Source organism: Hypanus sabinus, chromosome 1 (assembly GCF_030144855.1).
Source record: "Hypanus sabinus isolate sHypSab1 chromosome 1, sHypSab1.hap1, whole genome shotgun sequence".
In the NCBI taxonomy this organism is placed as follows: domain Eukaryota; kingdom Metazoa; phylum Chordata; class Chondrichthyes; order Myliobatiformes; family Dasyatidae; genus Hypanus; species Hypanus sabinus.
The window spans coordinates 191,649,435-191,677,087 of NC_082706.1; the positions used below are offsets into that span (position 1 = coordinate 191,649,435).

Here is a 27,653-nt window from a genome sequence, read left to right on the forward strand (position 1 = left end):
GAACCATGGTGAATGCTGGAGCCGCTGGCAGGAGAACTTACTCTGTGCAGGGTACCAAAGCAAATCATCTCACAATTTCCAGTATTTAGCTGGAGAATAGCTAGATGTGTCATGGGTCTTTTACTTTGACTGAGTGCTGAAAATGAGAGATGTGAAGTGAAGACATGAGTGTATTAGGAAAGTTGGACTAATGATATTGATTAATACGGTGACCAGGAAGTTCTGTGGTTGGTAGTTTGGTGAAGAACAGGTTAGGTCTTTCTTAGAAGTTTGCACAGATTCGGCATGTTATCTTAAACCTTGACAAGCGCCTATAGGTGCACAATGGAGAGTATCCTGAGCACTGCCACAGGAAAGCAGCATCCATCATCAAGGAAGCCCACCAACCAGGCCTTGCTGTCTTCTCTCTGCTGCCATTGGGAAGGAGTTACAAGAGCGTTAGACCCCACATCACCAGGTTCCTTTACATCTTTTTCTATGATCGCAGGACGCTGCTGGATATTAGGAATATCAAGTGCTGTAGATCTACCCCACTTGTGAGTTGCTGGATAACGATGGAGCTGGATTTGTTGTACACTGTGTTGCAGTCGGGTTCAGCCACATGGGCAGTGTGCGACCAATAAACGGTGGAAATGATTGCTTGGTGGAAGACAAGCTGGATTGCAGACGGCTGCTGTGCGAAATGAGAAATTGCTGCAGCTTGCTCTTGCAGAAACCTGGCTCCAGGACAATGTCCATGCATCGTTAGTCTATAGGCCATGACACTCAGGGACCTGGGTAATATTATTTTAATATATATTTTTGTAACTGTTTTTTGTTATCATAATTATATATGCTGTGTGCTGTACATGACAGTTGGTAATGTGTATTGCACTTTGGCCCCTGAGGAATGATGTTTCATTGGGCTGTGTGTTCCTGTGTATGGTTGAATGACAATTGAACTTGAGGAACAGTTATTACCCTTCAACGATCAGGCTCCTTAACCAGCGTGGATAATTTCACTCAGCACTGAACTGATTCCACAATCTATGGACTCACTTTCAGTAACCCTTTCACTAATAAACACGAGAAATTCTACAGATGCTGGAAATCAAGAGCAACGCACACAGAATGTTGGAGGAACTCAGCAGTTCAGGCAGCATCTATGGAAATGAATAAACAGTTGATGTTTCGGGTTGAGACCCTTTTTCAGGACTGAAAAGGAAGAGGGAAGACGCATAACTTGTATTCTTTGTTTTACTGTGAATGCCTGCAACAAAATGAATCTCCAGATGGCATATGGTGACATATACATACTTTGATAATAAATTGACTTTGAATATTAGGGAATGGGAGGTAGTTGTCCTTGTGAGATGAGTTTGAAGATGACGTGGGCAAACCTCAAGAAGAGAAATTAGAGGAAAATGCATCTCGATCTTGATTTCCTTCCTAAAGCGCTTGAACCGAAGAAAGGAACTGGTGCTTAATCTTGGTGGATTGGTTGATAAAACCTGATGACCTGGATACTGGGGATAAAAGAAAGTGCACTGTGGATCAGAGAACATTCTCCATCTTGCTATTCTCAAATGACGTGTGTAGTTTGATAATAAGTTTACTTTGACCTAATACTGATGTGACTGGAAATTTTATGCTATTGGTGAGAAGCAGAGTTTACAAAGAAATTGTATTCCTACGTATGTACTTCCAGTAACTGGCCCTCTAGAGCGGTCCCAGAATTGCCTGCTGTAATTTCCATAGGGATGTTGCAGCTGAGCAATTCCCATACCATTTTGAGGTGCAAAATGTACTTTAAACTTTTATCAATGTTTCTAAATTATTAGGTCCCTACTGTATGTTCAGGTAGAGAAATAATGGTGCATCAGCTTTAGTTGTGGGAAAAAAGGTTGTTGAAGGAATGTCATTTTATTTGCTCGTTGTCTTCTGCACTCTGGTTGAATGCCCAAGTTGGTGCGCTCTTTCAGTGGCTGTGGTTATTATTCTGTGATGGATTTATTAAGTCTGCCCACATGACCTTGCATCTCAGCATTGTGTATGGTGACACCTATATACTTTGATTTCTTCTTTGAACTTTGAACATTTCATTTACTTAGAGATACAGCACGGAAGCTGCCTCTTCAACTCTGCACCGCCCAATTACACTCATGTGACAAACTAACCTACTAACCCGTACATCTTTGAAATGAAGAAAGCCACAGAGAGAATATACAAACACCTTACAGACAGTGGTGGAATTGAACTCGGACCACTGGCGCTGTAATAGTGTTACACTAATGGCTATGTTACTGTGCTGCCCAAATGGGCTGGATGTATAGGGTTTTTGTAGAAGCTGAATTAATAGCTAACATGTTTGTAGATATTGCAGTGGGTAAGGTGGTTGGGTAACAGTAAATTATAGCTAATGGGATGTCCATCACTAGCAAAGGTGCAGAATTTATAAAGCACAGTTTGGGGAGAGCTAGAATCTGGTACATGGTCTGGTCACCAGAGTGCCAGCAGAATGTGGTGTCATTATGGAGGATGCAGAGTCATGAAGTTGCTGAAAGAAGCAGCTATCTAATTATAGGGAAAGATTGGATAGGCTAGGTTTGTTGAAATTAAGGTGAAGAAAACTGCCTTAAACTGGCAGCATAAACACTGCTGCCATCAGGAAGAAGGTGTAGAAGCCTTGGGACTGTCATCACCAGGTCAAGAAACAGTTCTTCCCCCTCAATCACCAGGCTTTTGAAACAGAGGGGATGACTTCACTCTGCCTCACTTGCCCCTTCACTGACTCACTTTCAAGGACTGTTTTATATTTGCACTTGTTGTCTTTTGCGCGTTGGTTGTTTGTCCATCCTATTGGGTGTGGTCTTTCAATGATTTTATTGTTTCTTGGATTTACTGAGTCTGCACTCAAGAAAATGAATCTCAGAATTCTATATGGTGACACATTTGTACTTTGATAATAAATTCACTTTTAACTTTGAAATAATAGCGGTTGAAATAACAAGGAAGCCAACCATTAGTGACTAGAGATATAAACAAACATACTTCATAACAAACATACTCCACAGCTGTCCGTGGCAATAAATCCCACAGATTCTCTACCCTCTGGCTAAATAGATTCCTCTCTACTGTGTTTTAAAGGGACATACCTCTATTCTGAGGCCGTGCCTTCTGGTCCTAGACTCCCCCACTATAGGAAATATCCTCTCCACATCCATTTGCTAGGCCTTTTAATATTTAATAGGTTTCAATGAGATGCTCCTCCTCCCGTTCTGCTAAACTCCAGCAAATCTAGGCCCAGTGCTATCAAATTCTCCTCATATGTTAGCCCTTTTATTCCCTGGATAATTCTTGTGAACCACCTCTGGACCCCCTCCAATGCTAGCATATCCTTTCTGCTATAAGGGATCCAACACTACCCACAATACTGCAAGTACGGTCTTACCATTGCCTTATAAAGCCTCCCATTATGTTCTAATTACAAGATCATCTTGAAATGAATGCTAACATTGCATTAGCCTTCCTTACCACTGACTCAGCCTGCAAGTTAACCTTTAGGGAATCCTACACAACAACTTCCTAGTCCCTTTGCGCCTTAGTGTTTCAACATTTTCTCCCCATATAGATAATAGTCTATGCCTTTATTTCTTCTACCATAGTGCATGACCATACACTTCTCTACACTGTATTCCACCTGCCACTCATTGTCCATTCTCCCATTCTCCCCAAATCTTAATGCAGACTCCCTGCTTCCTCAACACTACCTGCCCCTCCACCTACCTTTGTGTCATCTGCCACAAACTTTGCCACAAAGCCATCAATTCTGTCATCCACATAATGTGAGAAGAAGCATTCCCAATACTGACACCTGAAACACCACTTGTCACTGGCAGCAAGTCAGGCTACATCTAAAAAGCAGGAGTTCCCAATGTGGGCCAAAGACCCTTCAGGTAATGGTAAGGGTCTATGGCACAAAAAAGGTTGGGAAGCCCTGACTTAAGGAGAGGTATGAACAGTTGATGTTACACTTGAAGCTGGTGAAGAATCTTGGGCTGAGATTTGAAACCGATCCAGGCTCTCAGCCTGAAATGCTGACTGTTCCTCTCCCTCGATAGATACTGTCTGGCTCGCTGAGTTCCTCCAACATATTGTGTGTTGCTCAAGGTTTCCAGCATCTGTAGAATCTTGTGTTTGGCAATAATACATCAACCACAGTAAACTGAAACATCTCTGAGTACTTTACAGAAGTATAGTCAGGCATTGATCATTCGGATAGTCTGAGGCTTTTCCCAGGGCTGAAATGGCTGCCACAAGAGGACACAGGTTTAAGGTGCTAGGGGGTAGGTACAAAGGAGATGTCAGGGTTAAGTTTTTTACACAGAGAGTGGTGAGTGCGTGGAATGGGCTGCCAGCATTGGTGGTGGAGGCAGGTACGATGGAGCCTTTTAAGAGACTTTTTGATAGGTACATGGAGCTTGGAAAAATAGAGGGCTATGGGTAACCTTTGGTAATTTCTAAAGTAGGGACATGTTCGGCACAACTTTGTGGGCCAAAGGGCCTGTATTGTGCTGTAAGTTTTCTATGTTTCTATGAAACCGACATGGTTACGGAAAAATCTTACAGACTCCTTACAGACAGCAGTGGAAATCAAACCCAGAAGGGTTTTGATGACAGTCTCTATTTCATGGTCAGCATTGCTAGCTTTTCCCTAAAAACAAAATCAGTTGAAGAAGCTGAATTAAATTGCCTTGCTGCTAATAGTGGGATTTGAACTCATGATGCTCAACTGTTAGTCCAGATTTCTGGACGATAAGTGCAGTAATTTAACCTCGGTGTCACTGTCATCAGTAAAACTACCAAGGTGTCATATAAACGCAATAGTTATACATCTTTTAGATATGGAAGTGCACCATTTCACAATATTCTGCTTGACATCTCCTCTGTACCTACTCCCCAGCACCTTAAACCTATGTCCTCTTGTGGCAACCATTTCAGCCCTGGGAAAAGCCTCTGACTATACACACGATCAATGCCTCTCATCATCTTATATACCTCTTTCAGGTCACCTCTCATCCTCAGTCACTCCAAGGAGAAAAGGCCGAGTTCACTCAACCTTTTCTCATAAGGCATGCTCCCCAATCCGGGCAACATCCTTGTAAATCTCCTCTGCACCCTTTCTATGGCTTCCACATCTTTCCTGTAGTGAGGCGACCAGAACTGAGCACAGTACTCCAAGTGGGGTCTGACCAGGGTCCTATATAGCTGCAACATTACCTCTCGGCTCCTAAATTCAATTCCACGATTGATGAAGGCCAATACACTGTATACCTTTTTAACCACAGAGTCAACCTGCACAGTTGCTTTGAGAGTCCTGTGGACTCGGACCCCAAGATCCCTCTGATCCCCCAGGTGCTGCGGTTTCCTCCCACAGTCTAAAAACGTATGGTTAGCGTTAGTAAGTATGTTGCCGCCAGAAGCATGGTGACACTTGCATACTGCCCGCAGCAAGACCCTTGGACTGTGTTGGTTGTTGACGCAAAATTACGTATTTCACTGTATGTTTCAATGTACATGTGACGAATAAAGCTAATCTTTTTCTTTAACTGTGGCACCCTTACCTTGTTTGACCTTTTTCCTCACTCCTGAGTCATAGCATTGTTGATTTTTAAAGGTTTTCCAAAATGGTAAAGCTAACATGTGGTTGTAAGGAAACTGCTGCCCAGGGCCGCTCACTGTCACTTTTCCAAGGACAGCTGTGGACAGGTATTATACGCTGATCCTACAATGATATCCATCTCCTGAAAATGATTTTTAAAAAACTCCGTACATTTTCATTCTCAGCCTGCTGAAATATTCAATTTGAATTTTGATTCTCTGGGTTGCATTTTCTGGTCTGACGATTACATGATTAATAATGTAATTACTACTTTATTATAGTCCATATCTCCTTGTAGGTATTTGGGAGATTTCAAGCACAGCCATTTTGCATCATTGATGAAAGCTCTAAGAAAGGAAAATTCTGTTTTCTAAGGTTTTATTTATTCATATTTGCAGGGATTATTAGACCCCTCCCCCGAGATGATTTTGAAATACTATATAGAACCTAGTACAGCACATTACAGGCCCTTCAGCCCACAATGATGTGCTGACCTTTTAACCTACTCCACAGTCAACCTAACTCTTTCATGCTACACATAACCCTCCATTTTTTTTTCATCCATATGCTTATCTAAGAGCCTCTTAAATATCCCTAATGTGTCATCCTCAACCACATGGAGGCTACCACAGCCTTTAAATGCATTCCAGACACGTACCACTCTGTGTAAAAATAAAAACAACAAACATCTGACCTCTCCAAACCTTCCTGCACTCGCCTTAAAGTTGTGTCCTCTAGTGTGGCCCGTTGCCATCCTGGGAAAAAGGCACTGGTTGTCCTCTATCAATGCCTTTTATAAGCTTATACACTTCCATCAAGTTGCCTCTCATCCTCCTTGGATCCAAAGAGAAAAGCCCCGGTTCTCTTTACTGTTCCTTATAAGATATGTTCTCTAAAATAGGCAGCATTCTTTTAAATTTTTTTCTGCACCTTTTCTAATGCTTGTACATCTTTTCCATAGTGAGGTGACCAGAAATGAACATAATAGTCTTGCCAGAGTTTTATAGAGCTGCAAAATTACCTCATAGCACTTGAACTCAATCCCCTAACTAATCAGGACCAGAACACCATATGCCTTCTTGACCACCCTATCAATTTACGTGACTATTTTGAGGGATCTATAGGCTTGGACTGTAAGATCTCTCTGCCCCTTCACTTTGCAACGTTGAACTTGAAGGAAAAGTGTAAGGTTAATGGCAGGATTCTTAGCAAAGTGTATCAATTGACATTTTTCTGATGGAACTCCATTTGCCAATTCTCAGTCCAGCTCTGCATCCTGTCAATGTCCTGTTGTAATGCACGACAACCTTCTACACTTTCCACAACTTCACCAACCTTTGTGTCATCTCCAAACTTGCTTCTGCACCCTTCTACTTCCATATCTGTGTCACAAAGAGCACAGTTCTCAGAACAGATCCCTGCAGCACACTACTGGTCACCGACCTCCAGTCAGAATATGTTCCATCTAGAGCTACCTTCTGCCTTCTATGGACAAGCCAATTCTGAATCCACAGAGCCAGGTTTCCTTGGATCCCATGCCTCCTGACTTTCGGAATGAGCCTACAATGGGGAACGTTATCAAATAATATACTATAATCCATATATAACGCATCCACTGCTCTACCTTCATCAATGTGCTTTGTCACATCCTCAAAATATTCAATCGTGCTCATAAGGCTTGGCTTGCCACTCACAAAGCCATGTTGACTGTCTCTAATAAGTCTGTTCCTCTCCAAATGCTTCATTAGTTTGCCCAACATTGATGTAAGACTCCCGGCTGTATAATTCCCAGAATTATCTTCTTAACTTTCTTGTACAAAGCTACTTCATTTGCCATCCTCTAGTCCTCTGATACTACTCCTGTAAGCAGTAAGGATGCACAGACCATCTCCAAAGCCTCAGCAATCTCTTTCCTCACTCCCCATGGTAACCTGGGGTATATCCCGTCTGGAACTGGGGCCTTATTTATTCTAATGTCTTTCAAAAGCCTCAATGCTGCCTCTTTCTTAATCTCAACATGCTTCATTGTAACACAGTAAATAGTATGCACTGTATTCTGCACTGACCTCATATTCATTAAGGTCCTGCTCCCTGGTGAGCACTGAAACAAAGGACCTCCACTTGCTCCTCCAACTCCTGGCGTGCTTTCCCCCTTTATCCCTGAGGGATCTAAAGTTTTATCGAGTTCCATCTAAAATTTTGAAATTAATAATCACCTGAAAATACATAAACCCATGTATTATTGATTTTCTAGTGAAATAATATTAAATTAATATTGGGGAAATATTTTCTTTGGGTAAAGCGGTTGATATAGTAAATAACTGATTTAGCTTTGCTTATATTTAATGCTTATATATAATGGCACTGTTGATCAGAGATAGTTGTCATGGCTGTAGAAAAGGTGGACGTCATGGAGGGATTGTCTACAGAGCCTCTGTGGGTAGAGGTTAGGAACAGGAAGGCGTCAATAACTTTACAGGGTGTTTTTTATAGGCTGCCCAATAGTAACAGGGATATCAAGGAGCAGATAGGGAAACAGATCCTGAAAAGGGGTAATGATAACAGTTGTCATGGTAGGAGATTTTAATTTCCCAAATACCGATTGGCATCTCGTTAGAGCAAGGGATTTTGATGGGGTGGAGTTTGTTAGGTGTGTACTGGAAGGTTTCTTGACACAATATGTAGATAATCTGACAAGAGGAGAGACTATACTTGATTTGGTATTGGGAAATGATCCTTGTCAGGTGTCAAATCTGTCAATGGAAGAGCACTTTGGAGATAATGATCATAATTCTTTCTCCTTTAAGATAGCATTGGAGAGAGATAGGAACAGACAAGTTATAAAAGCGTTTAATTGGAGTAAGGGGAATTATAAGACTATCAGGCAGGAACTTGGAAACTTAAATTGGGAACAGATGTTCTCAGGGAAAGGTACGGAAGAAATGTGGCAAATGTTCAGGGGATATTTGCGTGGAGTTCTGCATAGGTACGTTCCAATGAGACAGAGAAGTTATGGTAGGGTTCAGGAACTGTGGTGTACAAAGGCTATAATAAATCTGGTCAAGTAGAAAAGAAAAGCTTACAAAAGGCTCAAAGAGCTAGGTAATGTTCAAGATCTAGAAGATTATAAGGCTAACAGGAAACAGTTTAAGAAGGAAATTAGGAGAGCCAGAAGGGGCCAATATAAGGCTTTGACGGGGAGGATTAAGGAAATCTTCAACGTATTCTACAAGTATATGAAGAACAAGAAGAGAAGACATGAAAGAATAGGACCTATCAAGTGTGTCAGTGGGAAAGTGTGTATGGAACTGGAGGAAATAGCAGAGGTACTTAATGAGTACTTTGTTTCAGTATTCACTATGGGAAAGGATCTTGGCAATTGTAGGGGTGACTTATAACAAACTGAAAAGCTTGAGCATGTAGATGTTAAGAAAGAGGATGTGCTGGAGCTTTTGGAAAGCATCAAGTTGGTTAAGTTGCCAGGACTGGATGAGATGTACCCCAGGCTACTGTGGGAGGCGAGGGAGGAGATTGCTGAGCCTCTGGCAATGATCTTTGCATCTTCAAAGGGGACAGGAGAGGTTCTGGAAGATTGGAGGGTTGTGGATGTTGTTCCTTTATTCAAGAAAGGGAGTAGAGATAGCCCAGGAAATTATTGACCAGTGAATCTTACTTCAGTAGTTGGTAAGTTGATGGAGAAGATCTTGAGAGGCAGGATTTATGAACATTTGGAGAGGTATAATATGATTAGGAATAGTCAGCATAGCTTTGTCAAGGGCAGGTCATGCCTTGCGAGACTAATTGAATTATTTGTGGATGTGACTAAACACATTGATGAAGGAAGAGCAGTAGGTGTAGTGTATTTGGATTTCAGCAAGGTATTTGATAAGTTACCCTGTGCAAGGGTATTGAGAAAGTAAGGAGGAATGGGATCCAAGGGGACATTGTTTTGTGGATGTAGAACTGGCTTGCCCACAGAAGGAAAAGAGTAGTTGTAAACGGGTCATATTCTGCATGGAGGTTGGTGACCAGTGGAGTGCCTCAGGGATCTGTTCTGGGACCTTTACTCTTCATGAATTTTATAAATGACTTGGATGAGGAAGTGAAGGGATGAGTTAGTAAGGTTGCTGATGACACAAAGGTTAGAAGTTTTGTGGATAGCGTGGAGGGCTGTCAGAGATCACAGTGGGACATTGATAGGATGCAAAACTAGGCTGAGAAGTGGCAGATGGAGCTCAACCCAGATAAGTGTGAAGTGGTTCATTTTGGTAGGTCATATATGATGGCAAAATATAGTATTAATGGTAAAACTCTTGGCTGTGTGGAGGATCAGAGGGATCTTGGGGTCCAAGTCCATAGGATGCTCAAAGCAGCTGCGCAGGTTGACTCTGGTTAAGAAGGCATATGGTGTATTGGTCTTCATCAATTGTGGAATTGTACTAGGAGCCGAGAGGTGATATTGCAGCTATATAGGACCCTGGTCAAACCCCACTTGGTGTACTGTGCTCAGTTCTGGTCGCCTCACTACAGGAAGGATGTGGAAATGATAGAATGGGTGCAGAACAGACTTTCAAGGATGTTGCCTAGACTGGGGAGCATGCATTATGAGAATAGGTTGAGTAAACTCAGCCTTTTCTGCTTGGAGCAATGGAGGATGAGAGGTGACCTGATAGAAGTGTTTAAGATGATGAGGAGCATTGATCGTGTGGTTAGTCAGAGGCTTTTTTCTAGGGCTCAAGTGGCTGCCAGAAGAGGGCACAGGTTTAAGGTGCTTGTGAGTAGGTACAGAGGAGATGTCAGGGGTAAGTTTTTTACACAGAGAGTGGTGAGTTCGTGGAATGGGCTGCCAGCAACCGTGGTGGAGGTGGAAACAATAGGGTCTTTTAAGAGACTCCTGGATAGGTACATGGGGCTTAGAAAAATAGAGGGCTATGTGTAATCCTAGTAATTTCTATGGTAGGGACATGTTCGGCACAACTTTGTGGGCCAAAGAGCACAATACATGCCCTAGGTTTTCTCTGTTCTATGTTTCTAAAAAGCAGTGGCTATACTGAGTTTGAGTAGAATTGCAAAATGATGAAGTATATAAAGCCCCTGGATTATAGGTGGGGTATTGGTGATTACATCAGAGGCAGCAGGAACCTGTAATACTCCATTCCTCTAAGTGCCAGAGGTAACAGGTTTGAAAAGTGATGCTGAAATTCTTGGTAAGTTGCTGCAGGGCACTTTGTAAATAGTATGCACAATGCTTCTTTTTGGATAGTTTTGGGATCTTTTAAGTAGTACTCACTGCACTGATATATGAATAATTACAGTCATCTTGTTAAACTGGGTACTTCTGAGAGACTGTATCTGTTCTAGTTGGTATCAAGCCTGTGTTACAGTTAAACCCATGTAGGAAAGTAAAAGGGGTAAGGACATCAAGGACAAGGTTTACATCAGTGATGGGTCCAGAAGCCAGGTCTAACTTGTCAATTTTGCAGTGGATTGGGGTATCCAGTGGTTGAGGCTGTGTGGCAGGGTAGATGTGGCCCCAGCAACAGACAGTTTGGGAAGATTGATATATGTACTATTGGATAAATATGGCTCCTCTTATTGGACTCTCGATTGATTTCAGTTTCTTCAAGTTAATAAAACTTGCTTATTTATCTTCTGAAGATTATTGACAAATGAGTTGGGTAGTTGGGTTTTTTTTTAAATTTTATTGAGATACTTTGTGAAATAGGCCCTTTCAGCTATTTGAGCAAGGCTACCCAGCAATTCCCTGATTTAATCCTAGCCTAATCATGAGAAAATTTACCATGACCAAGTAACCTACCAACCAGTACATCTTTGGACCGTGGAAAGAAACTGGTGCGACTGCAGGAAACCCATATGGTTATGGAGAGAACATGCAAGTTCCTTACAGGCAGTGGCGGGAATTGAACCTTGGCTGCCTGTACTGTAAAACGTTGAGCTGCCCCATTCTTTTGTATCTGATCAAGCAGTAGGGCATGTTCTCAAAGTAAAACTGCTAAATGGCTTGATCTTTTATAAAATAAGCAATAAAATAAAAATTTCTTTTGAAACAGAAGGTATTAACATCTTCCTTTTTGGGTAAAGAAAGTAGTATTCAGTATTTTATAGACACAGTTAATTCAGTTCTACACTGGTTTCTCCTGAAGTAGTGTTAATAGTTGCTGAGATTCAGCAGGAAACTGGCAATTTACAGGAAGGGGCTTTCAGCTCTAACTAGGTCACTGATTCTGAGGCAGTTTTAATTGAAATTTGAAACTTTGGCAGAGACTTGGATGGCTCATGGGCTGGAATGGTTACTTCAAGTGCCAGGCTTTAGATGTTTCAGAAAGGACTGTGAGAGAGGCAAAAGAGGTGGGGGCATGGCACTGTTGATCAGAGATAGTGTTGCGGCTGCAGAAAAGGGCAAAGTCATGGAGGGATTGTGTACAGTCTCTCTTTGGGTGGAATTTAGAAACAGGAAGAGGTCAATAACTCTACTGGGTGTTTTTTATAGACCACCCAATAGTAACAGGGATATCGAGGAGCAGATAGAGAGACAATTTCTGGAAAGGTGTAATAATAACAGGTTTGTTATGGTGGGAGATATAAATTTCCCAGATAGCGATTGGCATGTCCCTAGAGCAAGGGGTTTAGATGGGGTGGAGTTGGTTAGGTGTGGTCAAGAAGATTTCTTGTCACAAATGTAGACAAGCCTACAAGAGGAGAGACTGTACTTGATTTGATATTTGGAAATGAACCTGGTCAGGTGTCAGATCTCTCAGTAGGAAAGCATTTTGGAGATAGTGATCATAATTCTATCTCATTTACAATAGCATTGGAGAGGGATAGGAACAGACAAGTTAGAAAAGCATTTCATTAGAGTGAGGGGAAATACGAGGCTATCTGGCAAGAACTTAGAAGCATAAATTGGGAACAAATGTTCTTAGGGAAAGGTATGAAAGAAATGTGGCAAATGTTCAGGGGATATTTGCGTGGAGTTCAGTATAGGTACATTCCAGTGAAACAGGGAAAGGATGGTAGGATACAGGGACAGTGGTGTACAGAGGCTGTTATAAATCTAGTCAAGAAGAAAAGAAGAGCTTACAAAAGGTTAAAAAAACTAGGTAATGATAGAGATCTAGAAGATTATAAGGCTAGCAGGAAGAAGCTTAAGAAAGAAATTAGGAGAGCCAGACGGGGCCATGAGAAGGCCTTGGCAGAAGGGATTAAGGAAAACCCCAAGGCAGTCTACAAGTATGTGAAGAGCAAGAGGATAAGACGTGAAAGAATAGAACCTATCAAGTGTGCAAGTGGAAAAGTGTGTATGGAACCGGAGGAGATAGCAGAGGTACTTAATGAGTACTTTGTTTCAGTATTCACTACGGAAAAGGATCTTGGCGATTGTAGGGATGACTTACAGCAAACTGAAAAGCTTGAGGACATAGATATTAAGAAAGAGGATGCACTGGAGCTTTTGGAAAGCATCAAGTTGGATGATTCGCCAGGACCAGATGAGATGTACCCCAGACTTCTGTGGGAGGAGATTGCTGAGCCTCTGGCAGTGATCTTTGCATCAGCAATGGGGTCAGGAGAGGTTCCGGAGGATTGGAGGGTTGCAGATGTTGTTCCATTATTCAAGAAAGGGAGTAGAGATAGCCCAGGAAATTATAGACCAGCTAATCTTACTTCGGTGGTTGGTAAGTTGATGGAGAAGAGCCTGAGAGGCAGGATTTATGAACATTTGGGAAGGCATAATATGATTAGGAATAGTCAGCATGGCTTTGTGATAGGCAGGTCATGCCTTACGAGCTTGATTGAATTTTTTGAGGATGTGACTAAACACATTGATGAATGTAGAGCAATAGATGTGCATGGATTTTAGCAAGGCATTTGATAAGGTACCCCATGCAGGGCTTATTGAGAAAGTAAGGAGGCATGGGATCCAAGGTGATATTGCTTTGTGGATCCAGAACTGGCTTTGCCCACAGAAGGCAAAGAGTGTTTGTAGATGGGTCATATTCTGCATGGAGGTTGGACACCAGTGGTGTGCCTCAGGGATCTGTTCTGGGACCCTTACTGTTTGTGATTTTTATAAATGACCTGGATGAGGAAGTGGAGGGATGGGTTAGTGAACTTGCTGATAACACAAAGGTTGGGGGTGTTGTGGATAGTGTGGAGGGCTGTCAGAGGTTACAGTGAGACATTGATAGGATGCAAAACTAGGCTGAGAAGTGGCAGATGGAGTTCAATGCAAAGTATAAGGTGGATCATTTTGGTAGGTTAAATATGATGGCAGAATATAGTATTAATGGTAAGACTCTTGGCAGTGTGGAGGATCAGAGGGATCTTGGGGTCCTAGTTCACTCAAAGCTGCAGCGCAGGCTGACTCTCTAGTTAAGAAAGCATATGACGTATTGGCCTTCATCAATCGTGGAATTAAATTTTGGAGCTGAGAAGAAATGTTACAGCTATATCGGACCCTGGTCAGACTCCGCTTGGAGTACTATGCTCAGTTCTGGTCTTCTCACTACAGAAAGGATGTGGAAATCATAGAAAGGGTGCAGAGGAGATTTACAAGGATATTGCCCGGATTGGGGAGCACAGAGAGGGCACAGTTTTAAGGTGCTTGGAAGTAGATACAAAGGAGATGTCAGGGGTAAGATTTTACTCAGAGAGTGGTGAGTGCATGGATTTGGCTATTGGCGATGGTGGTGGAGGCAGGTACGATAGGGTCTTTTAAGAGACTCCTGGACAGGTACATGGAACTGTAGGTTTTCTATGTTTCTAAATGATATATCTGTATAGCAGTCACACCTGAAAGTGTTTTAATTGTAGCCCAAACAATTAAGCATTTAACCTAACTCATGATGCACAAGTAATGATAACAACTTTAGTTTTATCTTGCTCTTATTGTAGTGAAGCAGATGTTTTTATTCTTGTCACAGTCCCAGAGGATATCTCTTCCATGTGATGTTATTGAACACTAGTGGCTAGCAATCTTTTAGTTGTTTGCAAAGCAAATGTTAGCATGGAGGTTACCGTACAATTACAGTGCCAGTGACCCAGGTTCAATTCTGCTGCTGTCTATAAGGGGTTTCCACATTCTCCCCGTGACTGCATGTGTCTCTTCCGAGTACTCCAGTTTCCTCACAAATTTCAAAGACATGGGTTAGTAGGTTAATGGTTATAACTGGGCAGTGCAGGCTCATTGGGACAGAAGAGGCTGTTACTATGGTGTATTTCTAAATAAATTAATTTATTGAAATAATTCTAAATACTTCTAAAGAGTTTTAAATGTTCCATGTCATGGTATGCTAACGTTGCATTATTTTTCTCTCAAGGTCTGGAAGGGGTAGGAAATTGAGTGGCGATCAAATAACCTTGCCTACAACGGTTGATTATTCATCTGTTCCTAAACAGGTATCCATTTTGAAAAATAGTCTCAGCCGAAAATAATCTTAATATATTGCTTATATTGCTGTTACTTGGTGTAAGATGATAGGAATTTGCAAATTAATTTAAATTGACTTTAATAGAAAGTAATTGCTGTAGTTTACTGGATTAATTTGGAATTTTCCACAGAGCTAAATATTCTTATTTTGGAATCTATGGAATTGTTAATATTTTTCACAATTATGAATGGTAGTGAATTAATTTTTTTGAAAATAAACATGCAGGTTATCCTAGATTTTGGATCAAGTTGCCTTTGCTAAAGTAATGCTTCAGTGTGCACATATAAATGAATGGTCCATAGATCTGTGTTCTGTGTCAAAGTGAGTAATGCAGATATTTCTTGCACTTTAGCCCTTTCACAGTTCTCTTAATTTGCAAATGAACTCTTGTGTATGCACATTCCTTCTGGAAGAGAAGTCTGAGACTTCATTGAAAACTATAAAAATTTGAATGTAATGTTACAAGAAAAAGTTTGTGAACCCTTTGCAACTACCTGTTTTCTGCATTAATTACTCATAAAATGTGGTCTAGACTTTATCTAAGTCACAATAATAGAGAAACACAATCTGCCTAAACTAATAACGCACATACTGAGTACACCATTTAAATAATCAGTCTTGGCTACAAAAGCATTTCTAAAGACCTGAGTGTTCATCAGTCCACAGTTAGAGAAGTTGTCTGCAAATGGAGGAAACTCAGTACTGTTGCTATTTCCCTTAGGAGTGGGTGTTCTGCAAAGGTCATACCAAGAGCACAATGTGCAATGCTGAAGGAAGTGAAAAAGAACCCAACTGTAGCGCCAAAAGACCTGCAGAAATCTCTAGAACTTGCTAAAGTCTCTGTTCATGTGCCCACTGTAAGAAAAACACTGAACAAGAATGGTGTTCATGGAAGGACACCAGGGAGGAAACCACTGTCCTCCAAAAGAAATATTGTTACATGACTCAAGTTGGCAAAAGACCACCTGGATGTTCCACAACAGTTCCGGGGCAATGTTCTGTGGACAGGTGAGACAAAAGTTGAACTTCTTGGCAGAAATGGACATTGCTTTGTTTGGAGGAAAAAGGGCACTGCACTCCAACACCAAAACCTCATCCCAATCGTGAAGCACAGTGGAAGGAGCATCATGGCTTGGGGTTGCTTTGCTGCCACAGGGCCTGGACAACTTGCAATCATTGAGGGAAGGATGAACTCAAAATTGTATCAAGACATTTTACAGGAGAATGGCCTGCTGCTTAATAGAAGTTGGATGATGCAACAAGACAATCAGCAGCAAATCAGCAGTAAATCAGCAGCAGAATGGTTTTAAAAGAAGAAAATTTGTGTTTTGGAATGGCTAAGTCAGAACAATCACCAATTAACCCACCAACCTGTAAGTCTTTGGACCGTGGGAGGAAACCAAAGCACCCAGAGGAAACCCACGTGGTCACAGGGAGAACGTACAAATGGCAGTAACTGTAGTTTGCCCTTTCCACTTTTTTCATGGCATATTAAATATCTATCAGGAACAATGAATGAGAATTGGATTCATTTCATAATTGTATGTTGTGCAGGAGTATCTCATTCCATCTTGTGCATTAGCCTCATTGAATGTTGAAAGCAAGTGTTGAGGAAAGGAGGGGAAACACTAGACCGATATCTCGTCATGCAAGGTGCTTAGAATAGCCGTGCTTGGAGAGATTGAATTGGATTTGGAAGTGGATTGGTGGGGTGAGCTAAGATGTCGTAGGATTGGAAAAGGAGAATTATTTTGATGGAAGCAATTCCGTGTTTCCTGACACAATAGAGTTGCCCAGCACAGTCTTTTCAGCCTGGAAAGCAAGAAATGTTAGCTGGGAATACTATTGTTGAAATTCAGTTCCATGGCATTATTTTAAACGTTGCTTTCACTATACTTGTCTCCACGCCTCCCCTTCTTAAAGTCTACTTATTTCATTTTTTGCCCTTGTGCACTGTACTCATTAAGACCCCCCGTTAATTTTCTTTTATCACACCCAGTAATCATCTTTTGTGTCAGTTTGTATGCAATTATCTTTTTTTTTCTTGCTTGTATATTTGCTGCTGGCCAAATCATCCTCAAGGGGAGTGCTGCTCTTAATTTCCCCATTCCTGTTCTTGCTCGTTTGGCTGGTTTGTAGCACCCTGGATTTCAGATTATGTGATCTGGATGGCAGCAGAGTCTCTATGACAAAGGAAACCTTAATGCCCTTGCTGTACTGTCTGTCAAATGTGTGGCTTATTCAATAACTAAATTGCTTTGTCCTTTTGACAAGTATTAACACTGAAATAATAACAAAAATTAAAGACTTGAAGTCAACATGTTTTAAAATATAAATTTAACAATTTATTTTGGTTTAGTTTCATTTTTTTTAACTGTTTAGTTGAAAGAACTTTGACTCTTTTATTGCTCCCCACCACAACTGTAGAGCTAAAATCTCAATGAAATTAAATGTAGCGGGTTTTCAGTGCTGAGATGGTGTAAAATGTTAGGGAATGTCGGCACAGCTGGGCTTTCCAGTTCCCTTCATAAGAGGTCAGTAGCAGAGTGTTGCGAGCAGATTAGGTATTTCAAGAATTCTTCTTCCATAAGAATTCTTATGTGCACAAGATAGGCTTGCAGCTTTTCTTACCTGGTGCAGTCTTTTTAACGTAATTTTTAAAGAACAAGAAGAATATGAAAAATCTATAAAATAAGCTGCTTAACAAAAATTATGAAGGTGATTCCCTTCTGTCATCTGATTTCTGAATGTATATTGATTCCATGAACACTACCTCACTACTATTTATTTCTATTTTTGCACTACTTATTTAATTTAACTATTTAATATACATCTACTTACCGTAATTCATGTCTTTTTTCTATTATATATTACATTGTAGCGGTGTGCTACACGCAGCGCTAAAATTACGACACGGAGTCGGTAACTACAGTCGAAGGAAAAACTTTATTCGAAATCCTCAGCCTCACTTTTAAGCCTCTCTCGACCTGCCCCCCGTGGCGCAGAGGCTCCAAAGCTCTGTGCTCGCAAACCCCCGTAGGCTATCTAATTGTGAGCCGGTTCGGATGTGCCAGGAAATGGGTCGCCACAGCATTGTAAAGCTACTACAAGGACAATAAATTTCGCGAAATATGCCAGTGATACTAAACCTGATTCTGATTATTGCCTGGCCTGCAAAACTTTCCACATCAGCATTGTTCAATTGACAGTTGATAACAATGATATTTTTGCCTATGCTGGGAAACTGAAGCAAGTCAAAACATGTACATCTCATGGTTTCCACAAATTAGCCATTCTTGGACAAAGCCCAGACATACTTGCCCCCCCCACCCCCTCCTCCATCCACTCATCTACCGACACACACAAAATACATGGAACAAATTCTTGGCAATAAAGTCATCCAAGCTCGACTATCTCCACGATTTGGCTACTTAAACTACTTTGTGAAGCCAGATGATTTAATCCATTGAGGCTTAATATTGATGGTGTGAGTTTTCTCTAGATGCAGTTTCCAAAGAAATTATTGGTATTATCTGTTACCTAATGGCTAGAAGATGAATATTGCCTGATCATTAATTTTCACAGAGAATTGTTCATTCATGTTATTTAAAACCAACCCTGAGCAGAAGCCCTAACTCAGATTTGCCATTGTTGCTTTTGACATTCCTCAGCAAAATGGTATTTACAAAGGAGGCAGATACCTTGCAGGATCATCTGCAGGTGGTAGTGCAGTGACCAGCAACTTTCGGGTCAGGAGGCTGCAAGGTAAATGCATTTTGCGGAGAATAAATACGAAGTTTTGTTATATAAAGATCTGAAAGCCAGAATCAGTTGATATGAAAGTGTTCTCATTTCTGGGAATCCTTGTTCAGTCTGTCTGAGAAGTGTATGGAGTCAGTTTTTTTTTCATTCATGCTGTGTCTAAGAGAAGTTCACTTGTTGTAGTTACGGGGCAATTACCTGCTGTGTTGATGATCTTAGCAACATTTCTCTTTGCCAACTTTTTAACAGCCTATTTAGCAGCTGCTTGTCTGTTGAGGATCACATAGCGAAGTTTGAAAACTAAACTTGCTTGATAATAATCTTGTATTTGAGCTTGCAAAGTTTGAATCTTTACATACATGAAAAAAGCTTTTATGTGCACACATTGAGTATATGTTCATGGTCTTCTGCTGCTGTAGTCCATCCACTTCAAGTTTCAATGTGTTGTGCATTCAGAAATATTCTTCTGTACACAACTGTTGTAGCGCATGGTTATTCAAGGTACTATCACCTTCCTCCCAGCTTGAACCAGTCTGGCCATTCTCCCTGACCTCTCATTAACAGGACGTTTTTGCCCACTGAACTGGATTTTTTTATTAATTCATTACGATTTTGGATATAAATGTATATGGCACAATTAAGTATGATGATACTGCATTAGATGGTCTTGCTGATAGTGAAGTAGATTGCTATTAATTGCAAAGAGATCTTGATTCAAAGAGATAGGCTGAGGAATGGCAAATGATTTCAGCCTGGATAAATGTGAGGTGAAACATTTTGGATATTCAAACCAGGGTAAGATTTAAATGTTGAATGGCAGGACACTGATAAGTTTTGTGGAACAGAAACTTGGGAGTACAAGTGCACCATTCACTGAAAGTGGACAGGGTAGTGAAGAAGGCTTTTAGCACTCTAGTTTTCATTTGTCAGGGTACTAAGTTTTGGAGCTGATTTGTGAAGCGGGGTACTGTGCGCAATCATAATCGGATGAAAAACAGACGTGGGAGCACGGAGGAACATCTGGAAATCTCCAGGAAGACCTTCTTCGTTGCTGCTGCTGTTGTGAAGTCCAGGTCTCTGCTGGGAAGAACAGGCCCCCAGTCCTCGGGGTCGGGTTGTCAATGGCCATTGGCGGGGTCGTCTTAATAGGCTCGGCAGAGGATGGGACTCGGAGAAGCTGTGCCGGAGGGGATGGTCGGAGGCTCGGAGGTTCGACGGACTCAGAGGACGCTGCGGTCGGAGCGCTTTCAGTGTGTACTGTGACTGCGAGGCTGAGTTGGGCGGCGCCGTAGAAGTCCATAGCGGGGGTATTCCCTTCTGCCGCCTGTGTGGGATGACGAGTCTATCGGGACCCTGAGGACTTGTGGAAACTGTGTGGTGGTTTTTTTCGAACTTATAGTCTTTTAACATCTTTGGACTATTTTTACTGTGCCCATGGTCTGTTTTTTTTTTATCAATTATGCTATTGTTTGCTTTGTTGTAACAATATATTGTAACTATTGGCCTTGTAGCTTTCATTTTTGGTCTTGTTTGTCTGGTGGGATTGGAGCTCCTTTCTGGGGAATGTGCTAAGATGGTAGCGCGATATTAATATGCAGCAGCCTCTCTGGACTCTGGATTGGGGATTGCCAAACATTATGTGGATTTTCTGGTGTAGTCTGTTTTGTCATGTGCTTTTGTGATATCCTGGAGGAACGTTGCTCATTTTTTAACTGCATTGCATTTGTGGTTTCTAAATGACAATAAACTGGATCTGAATCTGATCTGAGTAGAGACATTTTGTTGCAGTTGGTGAAGCCCTACTTGGAGTACTCTGTACGGTTTTGGTCACCCTGCTCTAAGAAAGATATTGTCAGGTGGTGCAGAAACTATTTATGAGGATGCTGGCTGCACTAGAGGGTTTGAGATCTAGGGAGAGGGTGGCCACACTGGGTCTTTATTCCTTGGACAGAGAAGAATGAGACCTGATCTCATATAGGTTTACAAAATCATGGGAGGTGTGGAACAAGAGAATGGTCATAATCTTTTCCTTAGGGTTGGGGAGTCTAGATCCTAGATAAGAGAGGAGAGATTTAAAAAGGATTTGAGAATTAACTTCTTTACGCAGAGAGTAGTGACTTAAATGGAATGAGCTGTCTGAGGAAGTGGTTGAGTTGGGTACATTTGCAACATTAAAGAAGCATTTTTGTAGGTACGCAGAGAGCAGGGATTTGGGTGGGGAGGAGTTTATGGGCCTAACACCGGCAACTGAGATGAGCAGTTGTAAGTGTCTCCTGTGGTCGGCATGGGCCAGATGGGCCGAAAGACCTGTTTCTATGCTGTATTACTGTATGACTCTATTTCAAAGTCCAAAGTAAATCTATTATTAAAGTACGTATATGTCTTTGTTTACAACCCTGAGATTAATTTTCTTGCAGACAAACTCAATAAATTCATAACAGAATCAATAAAAGACAGCAGCAATGTGGGCATTCAACCTGTGTGTAAAAGACGCCAAATGTGCAAATGAAAAAAGAAAGAAAATAATAAACAAACAAATAATCAATAAATATCAAAAATATCAAAACATTTTGGAAGGCAAGTCATTGTGGGAACATTTCAATGATGGTGCAAGTGAGGCTGTGTGAAGTGATCCCCTTTGGTTCAAGAGCCTGATGTTTGAGGGGCACTAACTCATTTTGAATTGTATCATACAGCTTTATTATTTATCAGTGATTTGCAAATGTCCCAAAATTAGCCATTTCTAACAAATGAAAGTTCCTTCACAGATATTTGTTCACCTTTCATATTGATTGATGTCCTTTGCTTTGATTATGGGTAGGAGAAGTGTGCAGGATGACAACAGAAGATAGTGTGTGGTATTTCTTTGGGAATAAGATGTTTAAAATTGACATTCTTTGCGATGGACTTTGAAAGAAGGTTTCTCCTTTTTGAAAGAGACTATAATCTGATAAGTGAGTCCTTAACATAATGCGGTTTTTTAAAATTACAACATTGTAATTAAACAGATTAGATCTGTTGCTCAATTATGTCTTTCCCAGTCCCCGTTAATTCTACAATCTGTTGCTGTAATCCGTTCAATGATCCTGATTCTGAAAAGTGCTGGTGGAATACCAGGGCTTTGGAGGAATAGGGGTGGTGAACTGAATAGCTACAATTTCACTGAGCTAATTTGTCCCTAATTTTTCAAAGCAGTGTTTCATTTATTGAAATATTTGTGGAGGAACTATGGTTTCAACACCAGAAAGTCTTCCGATCACATGATAAGAAGCAGGTTTATTTAGAGTTTGCAATTTGTTTTTAATTTAAAATGTGTGTCTTATTTGTGTATCTTCCAAGCCTGAAGTAGAAGATTGGAGTTCCTGGGATGAAGATGGTCCAACCAGTATTAAGATTGAAGGAGGTAATGGCAGTTTGACAACACAACAAAATGGCCCTGGAGAGCCTGAAGAACCTGATTACTTTAAGGATATGACACCAAACATCCGAAAACCTCAAAAGGTGAGTGTTTTTATAGTTGCATGACATGTCCATGAAAATTACTGTAAAATTCCATTTTCTTTTGCTCTTTGGTTTATTTACGTAAAAACATTTGTTTTTTTTTCTTGCTAGCCATACATGTCATCCTAAATATATGCTAAACAAAAGTACATCAGGGTAGTACAAGGGGAAAAGCAATAACAGAATGCAAGTAGACAAAGCGTAAAGGCACCAATGAGGCTAGAAGTCTATTTGCAGACACTACTTGCCCAGCAAAATGCCTTTTCCAAAAGCTCCCTTCTGGAAAGTGTTATAAAGCTATTAAAACAAAAACTTCACTGCATTTTAAATGTTTCTTCCCCCCAGGCAGTTGATCTGATTCACCATTCTAGTCAGCCCTCCCAACCCCTCCCCCCCCACTACCTCAGTCACTGCACATCACTGAAAACCTTGAACCATTTTTTATAATGCTGTTTACAATGTAAATAAATCTTGGTATTGATGGATTTATTCAAATTTTATTCCACATTTGTACTTTAATCTCTAACTTTTTATATAATTCTATATAATTGTTAAATATTGCTGTTTTATTTTGCCGTGCCAACACACCACAGCAAATTCCTAAATATATATCGTCATTAAAGTTGATCCTTCATCTCTATTGTACAAGAGTTTTATAAAAATTGGTTAGAAGCTGCCCCTGAGCTTGGGGGGTCTGTGTTACCAAGCTTTTGTATCTTCTGTCTGATGGAATGGGTCATGGTGGGAAGGGGGTGGGTAGAAGACAGAATGATCAGGGTGAAAGGTGTCTTTGATGATGGCCCTTGCTGGAGTCAGCAGGAAGTGTAGTCAGCTAATTCAAGGGAGGATGCTTTTTGTGATATTTCATTGACGAGTGTATGTATTTTAAAAACTACTAAGATCCTATTTTATTCAGTATTCTTATGTTTAATCCATCCTAGATTATTATTAAGAAGAAAGAACCTTTACATTTTGGAATCCCAGATGGCACCATGGCATTTTCCAGTAGATTGGCAGCTACGCAAGATATCCCATTCAATCAGCCATCAGTAAGTAATTTGAGGACCTTTTCACTTCAAATTTTTCCCAAATGTGTTATAAGAAAAATAAGTGATATTAGCAATATGCTTCAATGTTTAGAAGAGTAGACTTTTAAATGAACTGCAGTGGATTGATTGTGAGAATGCAGTACGTGTGCTTATGGGCTGATTGATCATGTGGTAATTTGAATCAGCCTCCGATGTGTGGAAGGCCCTCTTGTTTTATGTGGGCTTTCAAGTGTACGTGCTTTTCGTCCTTGTGGACCTGGTTTGTCACTCCCACACTGCATTATACATTGCCTCATGTTTACTGTGGCTAACATGACTCAGTAAAAGCATATAATCCTTTTAATCTATTGTCATTTTTGCAATGTGCATACATAACATAAACCAAGAGTTATTCTGAGCAGGAGCATCCTAATTCTGAATCTCTTTTAACTGTTTAAAGTCTGTTGTATATTTGTCCTTCTGCTCTTTCTAAATGTAATAAAGCAAAGTAAATGGAATTGAAAAAACACAAAATGCTGGCAGAACTCAATTTATTTCCAGCATCTGCAGATTCACTTGTTGTAATTGGAATTGAAAGTGGATTTCTTTAGTTTTCTTTAAAAATCTGGGTTATTTGATAAGTTAGGAATGTATATTTTGTATATTCATAATCATATCATAAATGATTGTTATTAAACCCTTTTGATAAGGATTTAAGACTAAAAATTTTTCCATGATATCAGTTGGATATGAAATCAGAAAAGTAGATAACATCTTATTTAAAAAATCTCTAATCTGTAAGTATCTAAAAAAAAATGGGATCTGGGCAAATTATACTTAATAGACAATTGTTCAAAAGACATGAAACAGTTATCCAAAAATAAATCACGAAAACATATTATACCCTTCATTTTCCAAACCAAAAAGGCTTGATCCATGACAGAGGGTTGAAAGAAAAAATTAGATATAATAGGGCTTGATAAAATAAATTAACTCAAGCCAAAAAATTTACGAAACTGAAACCATATTTCTAATGTATGTTTCATTATTGGATTAACCATTTGTTTATTCAATTTAGAAAGAACCAAGGGAAGTGATGTCCCTAAGGTGGAAGCAGTGAAAATCCATGTGCAGAAGTACATTTAAGATTAACCCATTGTGGACTGACATTAATATCCACATCTTGTGTCCAGAATATTCAATATCGAATATTAATTGCCCAATAATAAAACTTTAAATTCGGCAGTGCCAAGCCACCGTTCTTTTTGGATTTCTGCAAGTACTTTTATGATAATGAATATACAGCCAGATATATCCGATAAAATTAAAAATGAATGGGAGAAGTAACTTCAACTTTCTTTACCTATAGAGAAATGGGAGAAAATTTTTCAATTAGTTAATTTTTCTTCTATTTGTGCTAAACATGCGTTGATTCAATTTAAAGTGGTACATAGAGCTCATATGTCTAAAGATAAATTAGCTCATTTTTACTCTCATATAAATCTGATTTGTGGTAGATGTCATTCTGAGGTAACCTCTCTGACTCGTATGTTTTGGTCTTGCCCTCTTTTGGAAAAATTTTGGAAAGATATTTTTGATACTTTCTCTACAATTTTGCACATTGATTTACAACCTCACCCTATTACGGCAATTTTTGGCTTACCAATGATTGATCTGCCCTCCACAGCTTGGCAGATGATTGCATTTGCTACTCTAGTGGCTAGAAGATCTATTTTATTGAATTGGAAAGAGATGAATCCTCCAATTACATCTCAGTGGTTTTCCCAAACCATATCCTGTTTAAATTTAGAAAAATTTAGAAGTCGTACCCTTGATCCCTTGGTTAAATTTGAAGAAAGTTGGAGGCCTTTTATTCAATACTATCATAGAATGTAATTTGATCTTTTCCGATTCCTTTATATCATTCATTAATTCGAGCAGAGGAGCAGAGTTGATGACTCTAATGATTTTATTTGATGTAATAGAATAGCGCAGCTTTTAGTTTAGTTTTAGTTTTGTTTAGTTTATTTTGTTTTTGATTTTTCAATTTGGGGTTTTTTTCCATCTTTTTATTTTTTTGTATCTTGTTTATAGCAAGGGTTTGGGAGGTCAATTATATTGGTGTTACCTATAGTTTTTACTCGTGTTAATTGCCAACAACGTAATCCACTCCTTCTGTACTATTATGGCCGTTATGTATTTGCCTTTGAAAAATTCAATAAAAAGTTGGAAAAAGGAAGAAAGGGATGTATATTTTGAACATGGGAAGTAAATCTCTTCTTATGTTTTAATTTAATCTTGCGACAAGTGGCCAATTGTTTCAAAGTTGGTCACTTTAAGAAAAGAGAGTAAAAGAAAGTGGAATAAGAGATATGAATTGTAGCTTTGGGTTACTTAAAAAAATTACTTGCATTACCTGCTTGTTGTTTGTAGCCTGAACTGGGAGATTTTGACACTTGGCAAGAAAATACTAATGCCTGGGAAGAGGATGGAGATGCCACTTGGGAGGCAGAAGAAGTGCTGAGGTAACCAGTTTTTGTTTTTTCTTCTTCATTTGCAATTGAACGAAGTTGGATGGATTAGCTTATTGTAGTTAAATGTAGCTTGTAAAATACTGAACACTAATGTGCATCCATAGATTGGAGAGACAGCAGATGTTGCAATCTAAAACAGAATGCTGAAAGAACTCGGGTCAAACAGCATTGATGGAGGCAAAAGGTGTAAGTTATTGATTGGGTGTCAAGATTCAGCATCAGGGCTGAGTGAGTCAGAAGGATTGGCAGTATAGAACAGTACATAGAGGTCTGGGATGTAGGTTGGGAGGTGATAAGTGGGACAGGAATGATGATGGCTCTGGAACTATACTTGCTGGAGCTTAGAAGGTAATCTTATTGAAAGACTTGGGTAAAGTGAGGATGTTTCCTATAGTAGAGAAAGTCTAGGATCAGAGGGCACTGCCTCAGAATACAAGGACTTCCCTTTAGAACAGAAATGAGGAGGTATTTCTTTAGCCAGAGAATGGTGAATCTGTGGAATTTATTGCCACGGATGGCATGGAGTTCAAGTCCTTGGGTATATTTAAAGCGTATGTTGATGGGTTCCTGATTGGTAAGGGTGTCAAAGGTTAATAGACAATAGACCGTAGGTGCAGGAGCAGATGGGAACTGGGTGGATGGAGAGAATAGAGATGAACAAAAGGGAGAAGGAAACTAAACGTATGTGTAGAACATCGGGTATTTGGGTTACCTGAAACTGGAAAATTCAATATTCACATCATTAGGCTGCAAATGGCACAAGTGGGATATAAGATCCTTTTACCCTGATTTGTGTGTGACAAAGAAAGGCCGAGGAAAGACTGGATAAGGTGGGAATGGAACGGATAGTTAAAATGCTAGAAGCTCAAGACAGCAGTTTAAAAAGAGCACAGGCGCTCTGCAAAACAGCCTCCTGGTATATGCATAGTTTCATCAGTATAGAGGAGGCGACATTGCGAGCACCAAATGTAGTAAACAAGGCTAGAGGAGGTGCAGATGTACCTCTGCCTCACCTGTAAACTGTTAAAGTAACTGAATGGTAGTGAGGGGTGAGGTGAAGTGTATTTCCTTTCGTTCCAGGGTGAAATGCCGGGGGTGGGGAAACGTGGGGAAGTAGAATTGACCAAAGAGTTCTGGAGAAAGGGGAAAGCAGAAAAGTGGGGTGTGACTGATAAGGAAACATAAATTAATCATAAATTATACACAATTTTTTCAAGAAAGCACAATTAAAACAGTCTATTTTAGTGTAAGGTGATCAAGATGGTTGTAGTTAATAGGCTTTTGTCAGTTTTTTTTAAATCAGAGTTTATAATTTTATTGTGGTTTTGTGTTGTGCTCCAGTACTTTGAATTTATTTTTGCATCCTACTATTTGGCTGAATTTTTTAATATTATTTTTGTTCAATAGATGTACTGATATAAATACTAACCGTCTATATTCTTTGTTACTGAACATTTTAAAGAGCCTTGGCCCGAAATGTTGACTGTTCATTCCTTTTCAGAGATGCTGCCTGACCTGCTGAGTTCCTCCAGCATTTTGTATGGTTTACTCTAGATTTCCAGCATCTGCAGAATCTCTTGTATTTATTAGATTCATTTCTGCTGCTCCTTCAGATTATTGTACATCTTTACCACTATTTCCTTTTCCATTCAGTGCATCTTATTTAGAATGCTGTCGCCTTATCTTCTGGCCTTTTATTGTTTTAAAAATCCTTGTCCTTAGTTTAAAATATCAGCTT

General features: G+C 40.1%; 1 protein-coding gene across 1 annotated transcript in view; it reads left to right on the plus strand.

Annotated features, from left to right (window-relative positions):
- The window catches only part of ebag9 (estrogen receptor binding site associated antigen 9), a 38,639-nt gene that overhangs the window by 2,498 nt on the left and 8,488 nt on the right, over positions 1-27,653 (plus strand). Inside the window, exons 2-5 of the mRNA XM_059983966.1 lie at positions 14,980-15,058; positions 22,192-22,353; positions 23,295-23,402; positions 25,815-25,906. Of these exons, the coding sequence (XP_059839949.1) occupies positions 14,980-15,058; positions 22,192-22,353; positions 23,295-23,402; positions 25,815-25,906 (441 nt within the window). The remainder of the gene's footprint in view (positions 1-14,979; positions 15,059-22,191; positions 22,354-23,294; positions 23,403-25,814; positions 25,907-27,653) is intronic.